Source organism: Liolophura sinensis, chromosome 7 (assembly GCF_032854445.1).
Source record: "Liolophura sinensis isolate JHLJ2023 chromosome 7, CUHK_Ljap_v2, whole genome shotgun sequence".
In the NCBI taxonomy this organism is placed as follows: domain Eukaryota; kingdom Metazoa; phylum Mollusca; class Polyplacophora; order Chitonida; family Chitonidae; genus Liolophura; species Liolophura sinensis.
The window spans coordinates 3453610-3469981 of record NC_088301.1 but is presented as its reverse complement, the minus strand read 5'-3'; the positions used below and the strand labels follow the sequence as shown (position 1 = coordinate 3469981).

The 16372-nt window shown below is 39.8% G+C and overlaps 1 protein-coding gene across 1 annotated transcript; it reads left to right on the top strand.

Moving 5' to 3' along the window:
- The first annotated feature begins 867 nt into the window (after nt 1–867).
- On the top strand, nt 868–10953 carry LOC135471697 (multidrug and toxin extrusion protein 1-like). Its single transcript, XM_064751014.1, has 10 exons — nt 868–987; nt 1732–1845; nt 2192–2259; nt 2815–2923; nt 3973–4048; nt 4511–4580; nt 5321–5453; nt 6278–6372; nt 8873–8975; nt 10726–10953. Exons 2-10 carry the CDS (start codon nt 1797–1799, stop codon nt 10926–10928), a joined length of 906 nt encoding a protein of 301 aa, XP_064607084.1. The 5' UTR covers nt 868–987; nt 1732–1796; the 3' UTR covers nt 10929–10953.
- Nucleotides 10954–16372: the final 5419 nt, after the last annotated feature.

Below are 16372 nucleotides of genomic sequence, written 5' to 3'. Positions count from 1 at the left end.
TTTACAAACTGTCACACTATCGTCTCTGCTCTGGCTTTACTCACTATGTTGTATGTCTTTTATATTGTACAGGCATTGTCCTTTCTCGCTCCTTAACCCAGGAACATTGTTTCTCTTACTGTGTCTTAGTGTGTGTTCAGAACCGATATATTTTTATGTTTCCCACACTTCTGTTTTTTATGTAATTACAGAATAGTATTCGCTGTAATCAATGTCTTCATTGTGTTTAGGATCTCTGTAATTACAAAACATTGCTGTTGTATATACACATGAGTTTTTAATCAGAAAAGAAGTGACATTTTTATTACGAATGTCTGCTGTTTCATGGGATTTTGTTTGATCTTTAACTATGGACGTCGTAGTTATGTAATCTATATCTCCAATCTTTCCTGGAGTTTTTCTTGCTCTGTAACTTATAATGACATTGTTCTCCTGTAAACATTATCTTTGTTGGTAAGTAGAATGTCGTCATTCCTGTAACCGTCCTTGGGTTAATGGGAAACCTCTTCAACGTGGCCGCCCAGTATGTGTTCGTCTACACCATTGACCTCAAAACGCGGTGAGATTGTCATATAACATTTCTACTGACTATGAATGCATTTTTATGAACGCTTTCTATTACATAAGTTCACGGTATACATTAGCACGACAGTTTTGCCACGTTTTATTCACTCCAGACAAACATCACAAAATCGTAACTCTTTACCCAAAGACTCCCACAAGGATCATTTCCACGAAATCTGTCATGGAGTATTGGCCAAATTCTGTTTATAACGGCATATTCATTCGTTTATTCTACTTAAATTTACGTTATGTGATCTGTTAATTCCATGGAAGCGAAACCTGATTGTAACGGAACATTGAGTATTAATTTTTTGAAACTGTTTCAGAGGCTCTGCTATTGCTCAGACACTTCCTGGTTCGTCACATGTTTATTGACACTGCTCTACATCTGGTATTGTGGACTCTTCAGGTCCACGCTGGGTGGTGAGAAATCATTCATTTATTTCTTTACTTTTGTTCACTTATTTACATACTTCTTTGTTCAATTATTTACTTAAACTTCCATGCATATATGTATGCATTTATGAAGATATTTATGTATCTGTGTATGTCTGTATTTGTGTATGTATGTATGCATATATGTATGTCTGTATGTCTGTCTGTATGTATGTATGCATGTATGCAAGTATGTCTGTGTGTCTATGTCGGTGTGTCTGTGTGTCTGTGTGTCTGAATGTCTGAATGTCTGAATGTATGTATGTATGTCTGTATGTATGTCTGCGTGTATGTATGTATGTATGTATGTATGTATGTATGTATGTATGTATGTATGTATGTATGTATGTCTGTATGTGCGCGTGCATGTATATGTGTACATATGATTTTGACTGTTTGTCCATTAGTATTCGTATATGAATAAACGAATACTGGTCTTCAACGTGTGTACGGTTTTTATTTTTAATTAGGTATTTTTTTATAGGTTTTACTTCGGATATGTCAAGTCCTTTTGAAATGGTGTTATCTACTTACCTATGTTCATAAACCATACAGTGTATAACGTCGAGCACTGGTTTCCTGACTAAATATTGATCACAAGGCAAGCACACATCTGATTTACACACATCTGGAACATCACACTTACTCTACATTCAGTTTCACCTCTTACCGTGGAGGACAGGTATCTGGTTAACGGTCTAAGTTAATGTTTCTCAACTGATAACTTTTCAGGATGTTCATGGAAGGTACTGGAAGACTGGGGACATTTTCTCAAACTGGCAATCGCTGGACTGGTAATGACCATTGCTGAATTGTGTACAATTGAAAGCGGGATTTTCCTTAACGGTAAGTGATCTATCACACATCCTGGCTTCTTCAAGCGCAAGCCTATGTCAGGAAATACAGACCCTGGCAATTTTAATACATATATTTATAGATGCGCTATGAGCAGAAGATTCACTTACGAACAAATATGTACAGTTTATATTTTACCAAGAATATTTGTGGAGCTATAGAAATTCCCCAGTAATCACTTTGAATAGTAAGTGGGCAACAATTTGAGGAATCAGGTGCTTCCGTTAGCAATAATCCTAAAACATATGCTTGGACTGCGCGTCTAAAATTGACTGTTCCCGGAGTAATTATAAAGCACTTGCATCTGCAATATTTTATGAATTTTGTTTCACCGCAGGTGTCTTTGGTGTAGTTGAACAAGGGGCGATGTCCATTTCCTTACAGATAGACTGGTGTCTTTATGTTGTAAGTCTTGCTATGATACATTGCACGATAAAGTTACACGATAAAGTCAGTTGTGGTACGTTGTGTTGTGTTATCGATAATGCAAAATGGATAAAATTTTAAACTTTGACATTTTGTTGAGCAAAGCTTCTGCACTTTCACCTGGAAATTTGAAGACTTTCCGATTAACGAACAATACAGTTTAGATGTATCCCACACAAATGAAACCTAGACCACTGCTTTGAGGAAACTGCTGTCTACAAGTTCGGCATGTGCCTGCCTCCTGAAAATTTGTTAGATAATTGTAGATATTTGAACAGTTGTGTTAGCTATTTTCTTCGCCTTGACCTGCAGTAATTTTCAGAAAGAGATTTTTCCATGACATAAAGCTAACGAAATCATGGAAAATGAAGAATTAGATTTATCGACATGTAACAGCGTGTAGGCCTACAGTGATAGAAAATCATTTTTTGATGAACGCTGCTGTATAACTTCACCTTAATTTCAGCCTAAACGTAAACAGTGCTAATCGGATTCAATGCAAGCATATAATTAAACTAATTTTTGGTTATTTAGATAACATTGGGCCTTGGAGTGGCGTGCAGCATTAGGGTTGGACACAACCTCGGGGCAGGGGACGGTCAGGGAGCGAAGACAGCCTTCCGGGTGGCCCTATTCACATTATGTAAGTTTAAGAAGCCGAAATTTGTATACAATGTTTAGAATTTGGAGTATTGATTGGCCGCAATCAAAGCAAACACGCGAACCAAGAACGGTGTATATTTACTTTGTGTACTAAGCTAAACCCATTAAAAGAAAAGAAAACTCTCAGATCTTTTGTTCTGGAATTTATTTTGCGATTTTTTGTTTATATACTGCAAAGGTAAGGTACAAAACAAAAAACAAACAAACAAACAAGCAAAAAAAAAACAAAACAAAACAAAATAAAAACAAAAAAAACAACAATACCAAAAGCTGTACCTCCTACTACATACATCTTCTGGTAGCAGACATGTGGCTCACGACACAGAGACCGAGGTGAATATCATCTCCTAACATCGCTTTCATCTTGAGGTCTTGTTTAGGCTAAGCTTCACCACTTATTTCCTCGAGGAAACCTATAATCAACATTCATTAATATAATGGCGTTGGAGTCTTGTTGTGCACACTTTAGACGAAGAGAATGCATGTGTACCGAGTATCAATGGAAACAAGGCTTGAAACAAGGCTTGAGTTTTTGTTTAGTCCGTTCTTGCCCTAGCACAGTAACGCTGGCGTTGTTCCAAATTACCGTACAGCCTTTGATAGTGGTGGCAATAGTATAAGCGAGCAAAGAGATATATACACGAGATATATACAATGTTGCTTTAATGAACTGTAGACTTCAGCATTCAACGACACGTGTTTCAGCCATATATGGCGGATCCTAGCATTTGCATTTACATATACAGGGTTTAACGGTTAATCGCTTAAAAACGTATCTCAGAAACTTTTAAAATTATTACTTTTTATATGCCCTGTGTCGTTTTATGTTTTTTCCTTTAAATATATAGCGATAATTGGTTCTTTGTGGATTTAGTGATTTGTGTTTACCACCACTCTCTGCAGTGTTTCATCCATACGGTGACTTAAACACATACATGTAACATCAATAAAGGTCTTCTTGCTGTTTATAGCAACCATGATAACGTTTGTAATGGTTGATTTTATGATTTTTTTCCATTCCTGTTGTAGTTTGCTTGAATTTTGTCACGACAATACTTTTAGTCAGTCTTAAAGATGTGGCTGGCTTGCTTTTTACCAGTGATCGGTAAGTACTGACAAGTAGCTACCCGTCATATTTCTGTATCGTCCTTGGCTAACATTCGAAGGACACAGCATTAACTTTGGCTCGTGAGCGACTTTGTAATGAACAGTGCTGCCTATAGAAATTGATTTTAATTGTATTTTATTTCTTGATCAATGGAGAGACAGTAATGGTTAATATATAATGGAGAGACAGTAATGGTTAATATATAATGGAGAGACAGTAATGGTTAATATATAATGGAGAGACAGTAATGGTTAATATATAATGGAGAGACAGTAATGGTTAATATATAATGGAGAGACAATAATGGTCAGTATATAATGGAGAGACAGTAATGGTCAATATATAATGGAGAGACAGTAATGGTCAATATATAATGGAGAGACAGTAATGGTTAACATATAAAGGTAATAAATTAGACAATCCAGGATGATTATTATCGAGGACATCACTGCATTTTAGGGATGTTGTGGAAATGGTCTCTAAAATCCTTCCAATTTTGATTGTGGTTCAAGCCTCAGATGTTGTCTACGTAAGTAGCACTTTTTACTTCCGCCAAGGAGGTTATATATTTGTCTGTCTGTCTGTCAGAATTTTAATAAAAATAAGTTATGGACTTTAGGTAAAATTCAGTGCTTGGCCTTCAGCCCAAGACCAGTTGGTAAAATTTCGTCGGTGATTTAGGCTTGGATTCGTATTCAAAAATTTGTAAACGTTTCTTTACCAGTAGTATATAAAACAAATTGTGTCTCTTTGCTTGTAGTTGGAAATTTGCACATTTAAGTATGACGGAGGTTTATTCCCTCGGATTACCCTGTGGTTTATCCGTAATTTAAAAGAGGACCTGGTCTTTTCCATTTAGCCGTGTTTTTATTGGGTTTTTCGGAACAGTAGTTTCAAATGTGTAACAATTTGTTCAGTCTTGAAACTGCCTCAGAGTTACGTCTAGTCCCTAGCACAACTATCAGATAGTTTCGAAAATGTGATAGAAGCAGTCATTTACAGAGTGAAAAGATTAAGAAAACGTAAAAAATGTAAACTTCAGATGAAAGAATGTGAAGTTTTTTGTAAATATGATCATCAATATTTTTTTCCGATTTTTCTTTGATGAGAAAGGGACATTTGAAAATATTGTACGTGTGTTGGGTATTCGGGACCACTTATCCTTTGACTTTTTTAAGACATCAAAAAAGAACAGAAACACAATTTCTAAGCAAGCATTACGCAAAACTGAAAGCAATGAAAAACTATTACGACATTCCTTTTTCCTAGGGCGTCTGTAGTGGGGCTTTGCGCGGATGTGGCCAGCAGTGGAAAGGCGGAGTTCTCAATTTCGTCGGATACTGCTTTATATCAGTACCAGCTATCGTCGTCTTCATGTTTTACACCAAATTAGGAGCATTAGGTAGGTTTTTTTTATATCGTTTTTCTTTCTTTATTTATTTGATTGGTGTTTAAAGTCCCACTCAAGAACATTTCACTTTTTCGAGCGGAATTGTACTGCACGGGAGGAAACCGGTCAGAGGACGGGGAAACCCACGAACATTAACAAGTTGCTCACAGACCTTCCCACGTTCAACCGAAGAGGAAACTAGCATGAGCTGGGCTTGAACTCACAGCCACCCCATTGATGAGAATCCTGAGACATTTTGGTTTTTAAAATATATGCGTCAATTTTGTTCATTGTGATCCCAAAGGATCATAATAAACATGAACTTTGCCTATATTTATTTGTTAATTTATGTATCTTTTCTTTGCTCTGGCTTCTGTGGGAGAACTGTTGTTACTCTTAGTCAGTTAAGGGTCACAGGTTCGAATAGAGGTATAAGTCTAGATATATCGGGTGAAAGATGGGGGTAATTTCTGACCGCCACAGTCAAGATGAAACATCCTTTAGTGTTGTATTTATTTATTTGATTGATGTTTTACGCTGTACTCAAGAATATTTCACTTATATGACGGCGGCCAGCATTATGGTGGGTGGGAATCGGGCACAGTCCGGGGAAACCCACGACCACCCGCAGTTTGCTGACAGACCTTCCCCGTAAAGCCAGCATGAGCTGGACTTGAACTCACAGCGACCGCATTGGTGAGAGACTCCTGGGTCATAACGCTACGTTAACGCGCTAACCAACTGAGCCACGGAGGCCCCTCCTTTAGTATTGTGTAATACTAACTGATTAAATAAATACATGAATGTTGTTTTACAATAGTCGGCATATTTTTCAGGGTTTTGGTGGGGTATTGTCGCCGGTATGGTGCCGATAGCTGTGGTCTACGTCATCATCGTATTTCGGATAGACTGGCAGAAGGAAGCCGTCAAGGTATGCTGCAACGTTCTGACCCAAACTCACAGAAAACATGTCTCACAGTAGAATAAATCTGCTGCCTTTGGGTACGTAAAGGGCCCCTCGCAGCTGGATAGGAAATCTTGCAGCAGTGATGTGCAGGAAAGCATGTAAGACCTACCTGAGTATGAAGCACTATTGAAGAACATATGCGTGAAAAATGGGAGTGATGCGATTTATACTTTTCGTTTTATCAAAAGACAAAAATAGGGTCAAAAGCAGAGTTGTTTTAAGGTGTTTTCCAGCGGGAATTCCCTTCATAAAAAATTATTGTAATAGTTTCATTAATAAACGATAATGTTTTATAATAATTCATGGTTTCATTGCCCATGTTGATCCAATGGTAACCTGCGTGCTTTGAATCCGTTGTGTCGAATAAGATAACGAGTTCGATTCCCATAAATGCTAACTTTTTTCAGGGCTTAACAAAGTAATGTAATTGAGGGGGGGGGGGTAATTTGAACCACAAAATAAGCTCTCTTCTTATTTCTTCATGAGTTGTCAAGCTATATGTGTTACGGCCCAAACTGTCTGTATTATAAAGAGATGGCTTGTTCGAAATACACGACAGTTTAGCCGCACAAAAAAGTAACCAAAATCAGCAGATTTTATTTTACAACAATTTATTAGCTTTAATAAGAACAGATAACAAGACTTATACAAATACTAAAGTACCTAAGTTTAACAAGAAAGGATAGCAGGATCTATACAAATACTAAAGTAAGTAAAATACATGTACAACGGTGTCAAGTCCAAACGGACGCATATATTCCACAATGCTGAAAACCATAAAGGCATAAATGCACAGAGGCAATATTCATAAGAGGGAAAATCCACAGTATAACTGAGTGTATGACGAAATATACACAAAATACACAGCACTGTGTACACAAGAGCACAAATTAAACATACAAGTTCAGACAGAACAAGTGTTCGGAGGAGATAGGATATAACAAAGCCGGGGGCTAAACAGACACCAAAATTAAGCACAAAAGGCCTACTAAAGTAACACACAGCGAAAGCATCCAAAACTCTCAATAATTCTCCTTTCTCCCCCTTTGACCTGCTTTCATAGGTCTTATATAGACTGGTGGAATTGTATAGAATAAGAAAATTCTTGAACACTTGTTGTAAACAAACAGGCCCCGAACTGAGCGTATTCTGGAACATTCTAAGGTAGAGGCAGACAGCAGGCCCTAAACTCAGCATATGTAAACACAGTGGCAAGCTAAATTTAGAAGCTGACGGCAGTTGTGCACAAAACATATGTTAGATAAGTTTAAATATAATAGTGTAAATCTATTCAGAATATATACAGTATTCTGCCCATGAAAACTCAGCGCTATTTACTTCAGCTAACTGAACATTGTAAAATCACATTTAGAAAGGGGGCACCTGTTTATCAGTTTAGCTGCGTAATAAATGCCTATTAAAGACACTGTCATATATTCACTGTATTGTTGGTCAGACAAAACTCGTGCAAATACCAACATTAGGCGGAAGAGGATGTTATCCTGTGCATTTAACGGCATACCGTAGTCTGACGGTTAGTAAGGAATTAGCTTGGCCTGTTCCAAAGGCTACACCTGTTACATAACTTCATCCGCATACTGGAGAAGCCCTTGCTTAATTCCACAGACGATCTGGCACTGTGAACAGGTTGGAAATCTGAGAGAACTGAAAGAGGGGGGGGGGGGGGGGTGAATGGAGGGGAAGTGCATTTTCCCGTCTAGTTACAATGGACCCTTTGCACTGGCCTCGCAGCCATTTCTGTGTCACAGCAAACCTCTGAGCGACCCAAGAGTCTCTCACCAATGTTGTCGCTGTGAGTTCAAGTCCAGGTCATGCTGGCTTCCTCTCCGGCCGACCGTGGGAAGGTCTGCCAGATACCTAAAGATGGTCGTGGGTTTCCCCCGGGCTGTGCCCGGTTTCCACCCACCGTGATGCTGGCCGCCGTCGTATAAGTGAAATATTATTGAGTACGGCGTAAAACACCAATCAAATAAATAAACCGATCAAACCTCTGACCATCAAAAACACATTTTATTGTTTTAACACAAGAACCATATTGTACATCATAAGACTATTCTATAACACTAATAAACCTATGCATACAGCACAGCAGGATCTCTAACCCATGAAGGAGACAGCTTGGTAAGTTTCCAACCAAGCTAAAATCTGCTGTGTAGATCAGCTGACTCTGCGCTCATTTCCAATCATCCTGTGTTAGAACAGAAGCGGATGTTTAAGTTTTCCTCCCACCATAATGCTGGTCGTATTAGTGAAATATTCTTGAGTAAGGCGTAAAACACCAATCAAATAAATAAATAAATAAAAGATATAAATTATGTTACCGAAGCGGCCACGGGCCAAATGAAGGTATTAACCAAAGCTGCATAGAGAGCGGAATGAATGACATCATTCTTAAACTTTTTCATTCATGACTGTCTAGTTCCATTGTTTTATTTTGATCCAGGCTAGTCGGGACAACAAAGAAGTGCTTGACACAAGTCTGACGACGAAGTCTGACTCCACGATAACCGAGTTTGGTGCCCGTGACTTTCGGAAAGTACCATCAGGTTTGTCTGTATTATTACCATTAGATATGCTCACAAACGACAACATGTTGTTCAAGTGTCAATATCCTAAAATGACACTGACATAAATCCAAATATTCTGTGCCCCCCCCCCCCCCCCCAAAGAAAAAACAAAAACAAAGTTTAATATCTTGGTATATGATAGAGGATGAATAAAAGGTCGATGTCATCACATTTAATTAGCACGCTGGCCTGTATATATAATACAATCTATGCGTTGAAACAGACATACGTATACCAGCCGTTAACCGATATGTGCGTCCAAGGTCAATAATCGTAAGTCCAATTTCCAAAACCACGTCCAACACAAACCCCCAGAGACGTAAGAAATTAGGAGGGAATCCTGCACAGAGAAACAAGAGCAGTTTTCAATGATGTTGGGTAAACGGGCAAGGTATGTTCAAGGTGATTAAGAAAAACCCGCATTCAAATCTTGTACCATGCTGGCATAAAAGTTGTTGATAATAAAATATGTATATCAGTTGCTCAGCTGACCAGATATCCAACGTGACGATCTAAATCAACACGATGGATATACAGCCTCTAGCTCAAAGTTAAACCGAATTAGGCACAATCAAGAAGCAGAGTGCCAGAGATTCTGGACACTCTGTCCATATTTACTTACAAAAGAATTAAACTCATTATGAAAGTTAAGAAACTTAAAGCGAAGTGATTTAACGGAATAATCTTGACACACTAGTTTTTACAGTAATAACTTGTGGCGTTGATTGAAATCGTCACACATCACGCAGGATCTAACAAATGCTACAAGGCGACATATGTACACGCCATATGCAGGACGATTTGGTGTAGTGCTGTACATTTAAAGTTTATTTACAAAGTCAAAATCTCTCTTGTCGCAAAGTTTGCGAGAGGCGAAACAGTAAATGGTCTTTGCAAAAATATAGATCCAGATAAGATGTACCATCTAGGTACTCTGTGGTTTCCCTTAAATCTATCGAAGGTGGATATATATCTTTCACAGCGTTTATCACGTATGGGTTGTTTGAAGTTTGCAGATCATAAATGTAGCGTTCAGTGAATGAGAAAGATTGGGCCTGGTGAGGATTACTTCTTAACAGTTTCTGCATACAGTCGTATTCATGCGAAAACAGGGTAGAGATTAATCAAAAGAGGGTCACAGTTTGTACCCATTGTTTCCTCGGATTTCACGTAAATGTTATTAGTTTCATTTTTTGCCAAAATGGCTGTACTTCTTGTAGTGCCTTCGTTAACAGAGTAGATACAAGTCTGGTAGTATAGCTTCCTGACGTTGTAATAAAGGGAGCTTTGTATGGGGATTTATGTGGTTTTGAAATCCAGTAAAATTGTGGTATGTCGGCATGACGTGAAGGTACGGATACACTCCTCTGTTTGAGAAAGATGTATGTTTTTTAAATAGTTCCTCCAGAGTATAGGTCGTTATAGAATACGTTGATGTTTGCGGCAGCTGTTGCAGTGATATTTAGCCCTTCTATAAGAACCTGATAGTAATAATTCTTGCAGACAAATATAATGTTATTAGGAGCTTTGTCCCCAGGAACAACAACGTTTTGCTCTGCAGGTCATCAAATACATTTCGCAAAATAGGATCATCCAAAATGTTTTTGCTGCCCCATGAGTATTAGTGTTGATGTGGTAGATTGCACACACAGCAGTTTGCACACAAGCCAAGGGTCAAGCACTCCATTTGAATCTGATCTTAAATACCTACTTATTTCTTTTATTGCAGAGGAAAATCATATCTGCGACGAGGACAAAGAACTGAGCCAGCCCATATCCCAAAAAAGCACCGAAGATACATCACTGATTGATAATGACAAAACAAGCGGGCGAAGGAAGCCTCACCTTATATTCACGCGATTGCTAACCTGCGGTGTAGTCATTGTTATCTTGGTGGCATCAATTTGTGTTCGTCTGTTCGTTAAAAGCTGACGTCGTGATTTACCGGACATAATAAAGCCGATTTCGAAAATTCATGTTATGACTGCAATGTTTTCATTAACTTTGAAGAGAGTATTTGATACTTAAAGTTTTTCTTTTTATCTATCTTTGAAAAGCTGGGAAGGTTTTATTTATTTACACTAGAATAGACATACAATTACAGATATAAACTACCGGGCAAAAGAAACGTATAACCCTGTTCAGCACCACAAGAAAGAGAAAGAAAGACAGACAGTATCAACATAATAAGCATTATATTGCAATAAAACATTTTCCAAGTTCTGTTTAAAAATTCAAAGCCATATGGATATTTACACTTGCTGTCAGGCCGAGTAAAGAAGGCATGAGGTAAATCTGAAAAATTACACAAATGCAAGTAAAGGGACTCCCTTAAAAAGGTGTACCTAATGTCCTATCATGTCATAAGACAGATCGTTAGTAGCGTGTGTGAGCACCCATTGCATCAATTAAAGCCAAAATACGTCTCATGGAAGTCGTCAGCCGCCGGATGACGTCATCAGGAATTCTGTCCCACTCATCAAATAAAGCCTGTTCGAGCTGTTGCCTGTTTTGTGGGGGAGGGACGAGTTGTCTCAGACGTCGATCAAGATGATCTCACAGATGATCTAAGGGATTCATGGTCTGGCGATCGTGCTGGCCAAGGCAGTACGTTGACATCAACGGTGTCCAGATAATTTAGTACAACTCTGGCGGTATGAGGTCGTACATTGTCCTACTGCAAAAGGACACCCCTTTGCTGTTGATGCACGAATGGCACAACAACAGGTTCCAATATTTCATCTCGGTATCTTTGGCCAGTCAGATTTCCCTGGATGATGACCAATCTCGTTCTCACCTGCCCACAAATTCCGCCCCATACAAGCACCCTACCAGCACCAAAAGGGTAGACATTCTGAATGCAGTTTTGTGCCAATCGCTCTCCCCTGCGTTGATACACACAAATTCGACCATCATTTCTGAAGAGGTTATATCGGCTTTCATCAGTGAACATCACCCTTTTCCAGTCTCGCCGCTGCCATCGACGTACAACTCTTGCCCAACGCAGCCTGTTTTGACGGTGTAGAGGAGTCAATGCCATTCCACTGAAGGGGCGATAGCCTCTGATACCACTGCTGATGGGGTGTCCCAGTGCCGTTTCCGCCGTTGACGTCGCGGTCACAAACCGGTTACGCAGGTGGATTGTGTGGATGTACCGGTCTTCGCCAGGCGTTGTAACACTTGGCCTGCCCGATCTTGGACGATCTTGTGTCCTGCCTGTTAGGCGGTAACGACCCAACATTCTGCTGATGGTGGCTTGACTGTAATTGAATGTTCTGTCAATGTGGTGTTGGCTGGCCCCCATGTCGGCCATACCAGTGGCTCTATCACGTGCTGCTTGTGTGAGTCTCGGCATCTCTTAGATGTTTTTTTATGGTATTGCACCCTTACCATGTGCTACATCGGTATTTATACAGCGGTCATTATCGAGAATTTTCAACAGGGCCCGAAACTCTGTTTTTCCGATTTTTCATGATGTCTTACACCAATTTCAATGAATCTCGTTAAAAAGTGACGTGTACACAGGGTGCTTATGTGCAAACGTATTCGCACAACGTTCAAAGTTATTCAACTTATTTTTCCATAGAAAAAACTGCATTTAAAAGTTATACGTTTCTTTTGCCCGGTAGTTTATATAGGGGCCTCCGTGGCTCAGTCGGTTAGCGCGCTAGCGCAGCGTAATGACCCAGGAGCCTCTCACCAATGCGGTCGCTGTGAGTTCAAGTCCAGCTCATGCTGGCTTCCTCTCCGGCCGTAAGTGGGAAGGTTTTTCAGCAACCTGCGGATGATCGTGGGTTTCCCCCGGGCTGTGCCCGGTTTCTTGAGTACGTAAAACACCAATCAAAAAAAAAACAAAAAAAAAAAAACGAAAAAACATATACATATAAGGGCATCTGACGAATGTAAACGATTTACTCTTTGCACGACAGTTTATTCTTAGCTCTCCGGGCTAATCTTAGCACTCCGGGTTACTCTTAGCACTTCAGGTTACTCTTGGCCTTTCCGCGGAATTTACTGTGTAATGGCGCACAACTACTGACAGCTGGTACACAGGGTGTGGGTGCAATCCGGACTTTGGACACATTTCCATGTCGCTCTAATATCCTTTGGTATTCAGATATTCATGAATATTGTCGCTTATGACACTAAACGGTCGACGACGTCAGTATTGTTCCTTATTGCACTATCACTTATTTTTTTTATTTGATTGGTGTTTTACGCCCTACTCAAAAATATCTCAATTATACGACGGCGGCCAGCATTATGGTGGGAGGAAACAGGGCAGAGTACGGGGAAACCGCACGACCATCCACAGGCTGCTGCAGACCTTCCCAAGTGCGGCGGGAGAGAAAGCCATCATGAACTTGAACTCACAGCGACCGCTTTGGTGAAAGGTTTCTGGGTCATTACGCTGCGCTAGAGCGCTTACCAACTGAGCCACGGAGGCCCCTATTATTGCACTGATCGGTCGACGACATTAGTATGGTCCTTTATGGCACAAAACGGTCCACGACATCAGTATGGTCCCTTATGGTTCTAAGCGGTCGACGACGTCAGTATGATCCCATATGACACTAAGCGGTCGCTGACGTCAGTATGGTCCAATATGGCATTAATCGCTCGACGACGTCAGTATGGTCCCTTATGGCACTAAGTGGTCGACGACGTCCCTATGTTCCCTTATGGCACTAAGTGGTCAACGACGTCAGTATGGTCCCTTATGGCACGAAGCGATCGACGACATCAATATGGTCCGTTATGGCACTAAGCGGTCGACATCAATAAGGTCCGTTATGGCACAAACCGGTCGACGACGTCAGTATGGTCCAATATGGCACGAAGCGGTCGACGACATCATAAGTCCGTTATGGCACTAAGCGGTCGACGACGTCAGTATGGTCGTTTAAAATCCAGCCTTACGTTCGTTGAAGGACGATTGTTTTCCGTCCACATGGTGTGCGGGCCTATATGTCACATGTGGAAAATTTCCCCATTAAGCTGCCAAATATTCATTTTTGAGTAGACACCGGTTTCCTCCTCTCATGAAAGCAAATTCCTGGAAATCAGTCGTGTTAATCACCTATGAACCAAGGTTATAGCCTCCTCTATATGGTCATCACATGGTTTGCCTACGTCCCATCATAAACTGGAATTGTAAAACAACATCATGGTTTTCCACATCAGTAGGGGAGTTTTGAGTTCAAACTCTTTATATTGGAAAAGGTAAAACAAGTGCTGTTAGTCAACTATTTTGGATCACAGTAACTATAACATGGACTTCTGAAAAATGGTCTGATAAAGTTATTGGAGGAAAAGAACGATTGAAGAACTTTAAAAGCTGTAAGTTTGTGAACTTAAAAAGTCATTTTACCTCCGGAGTGCTAGAGTCAAACGGGTAATCGGTCAATTACTGTCAATAAAGATAGCCTAACACTGTTGACAAGCCACATGATTCAGTAGGACTGTTTTCACCTTAGCGACAGAACTCGAAGCTCCCAAGAAATCAAGTTATTTTGCATATGTTGCACATGTCTCCTATATAACTTAGTTCTTTCACAACCTTTTGTTGGTAGCTATAGTTACACAGGGGACAAGGATTTGCAGACAAACAAACGGGCAGATTAACGGACCAAAACCCTTACGTCTCTATGAGCAGTGTAGACTGGTAATCTTCTGCTATGATAAAAACTAAAAAGAATTGCTTGCTTGCTTGATTGAGAGATTTATTGATGTTTATCATCGTGCCGAAGAACATTTCAACTTCACTGGAGGAAGGGTCACATGTGCCAGACTACAAATTACCAGCAGAGCGAGCATAGCACAAGCGTATGTTCCTTAAGGGATGGTACATTTGACCTCTTCTGTTGCTCCGCGGTGAAGCGATTTCGACAGTTATTTAGCACGAAGATCCAGAAAACGGTGGTGGTCAGGGAATTTCAAAAATTCTCGGAGACTGGATTATCCATAATCCGATGATGTCACGCCACAGAACAGGAGAATATCTACATTTCATGTAACCTGATATGAAGGCCAAATGTTAATATGGTGTAATGAAATCCCAGTTTTCGAACGTGAACTGGTAAGGGGGCATTACAACCGCACCTGTCGATAACTGCCAGGTCTTGAAGTCATGCTGTACTGTTTGTGGTTGTAGGCAGACTGGCCGGAGTTAATTCCAGAAAAAGGTGACATCTCAGGTAACGTTTGCCGTGAGTTATGCCGTTTGTTACGTTGAGGCATTTGTTGAAGTACTCATTGAACTGACGGGTGTGTTGTTGTGTTTTGCTTTTGAGGGGTGTCAGCGTAGAAATCATTTCTACCCCCATGTTATAACTGTAAAGGTTCGTTGTTAGCTGAAAAAATGTATAATAATATAGACGGGGGGATAACTTCCCAAACAAACATACCAAACCCGGCTACAAACATGCTTGGTGTATATACTTCCAGAAACACATATTAGTAATTTGGTGTAAAACTCCATGTTTTTCATGTGGAGTTTTTTCTTTTGTGTCCATACATAGATTTACATAAAGAACTCACGGAGCACCTGACATTTACCTATTTGCACGGTTGCCATGGTAACTCGATTGCCAATTTCATTGTGACCAATATATTGATGGTGATGAGTTCGTGTTTGAGCTACAGCTCCAGTTGTTTTGCTGTGAAGTTTTAAGTTAGATGGACAAGCATATCCAGAGAAAGATGTGTGGTGTGCCATTCCACGGTTGTCATAATAACCAGATTGCCAATGTCTACATAGACTACCGAGACGGGGGCTCACTTGTTCGAAAGTGTATTAGCTAATACAGGTATTATGTCATATTTTATATTTAGAATTTTAGCGAAACTCAGAAGCCAATACAGTTCTACAAAGTTCAAATATAACAGAAGCAGGTTTAGCTCATATTTTATACACTGGTACACATTTTTTAAACAAAGTAGAAAATTGAAAACTTGGGTTAAAGTTATATCTGGGATTAAGTCGTAAACCGGTTTTGAACATCTAGGCCCAGGGGTCTATTTTTGTTCGGACGTATCGGTGACTTGCACATGACATAATATGCTACAATACTGTTTCACTCCGCCATGTCAGGAGATCGTTAGTTGACTGTTATATGTTCAGTTCTTTATTTTCTTGTTTTTAAATATTGAGCTCATGTACTGATAGCCTTTTACTGAAGCATAACATTTTGGTGCTATGCTTCAGTAAAAGCTTTTGCGTTTTACTGATTATCCTACACCTGTTGAACTCTATTGTCTCTAATCTCCAGCAGGAAATTCTGTTTACTTAATTTAGAAATACTTTGAAAAAAGTATTTAAAAAAATCAAAGTAGACTGTGAATGGAAGCAACGATAAACTCACGGCTGATGAGCG

What these genes read in the sequence shown, in the direction of transcription:
- LOC135471697 (XM_064751014.1), top strand. Translation starts at nt 1,797, where the DNA reads ATGACCATTGCTGAATTGTGTACAATTGAAAGCGGGATTTTCCTTAAC. An exon ending in TAGACTGGTGTCTTTATGTT is followed by an intron (nt 2,260 to 2,814) that starts GTAAGTCTTGCT and finishes TTGGTTATTTAG; the next exon opens with ATAACATTGGGCCTTGGAGT. An exon ending in GGCAGAAGGAAGCCGTCAAG is followed by an intron (nt 6,373 to 8,872) that starts GTATGCTGCAAC and finishes ATTTTGATCCAG; the next exon opens with GCTAGTCGGGACAACAAAGA.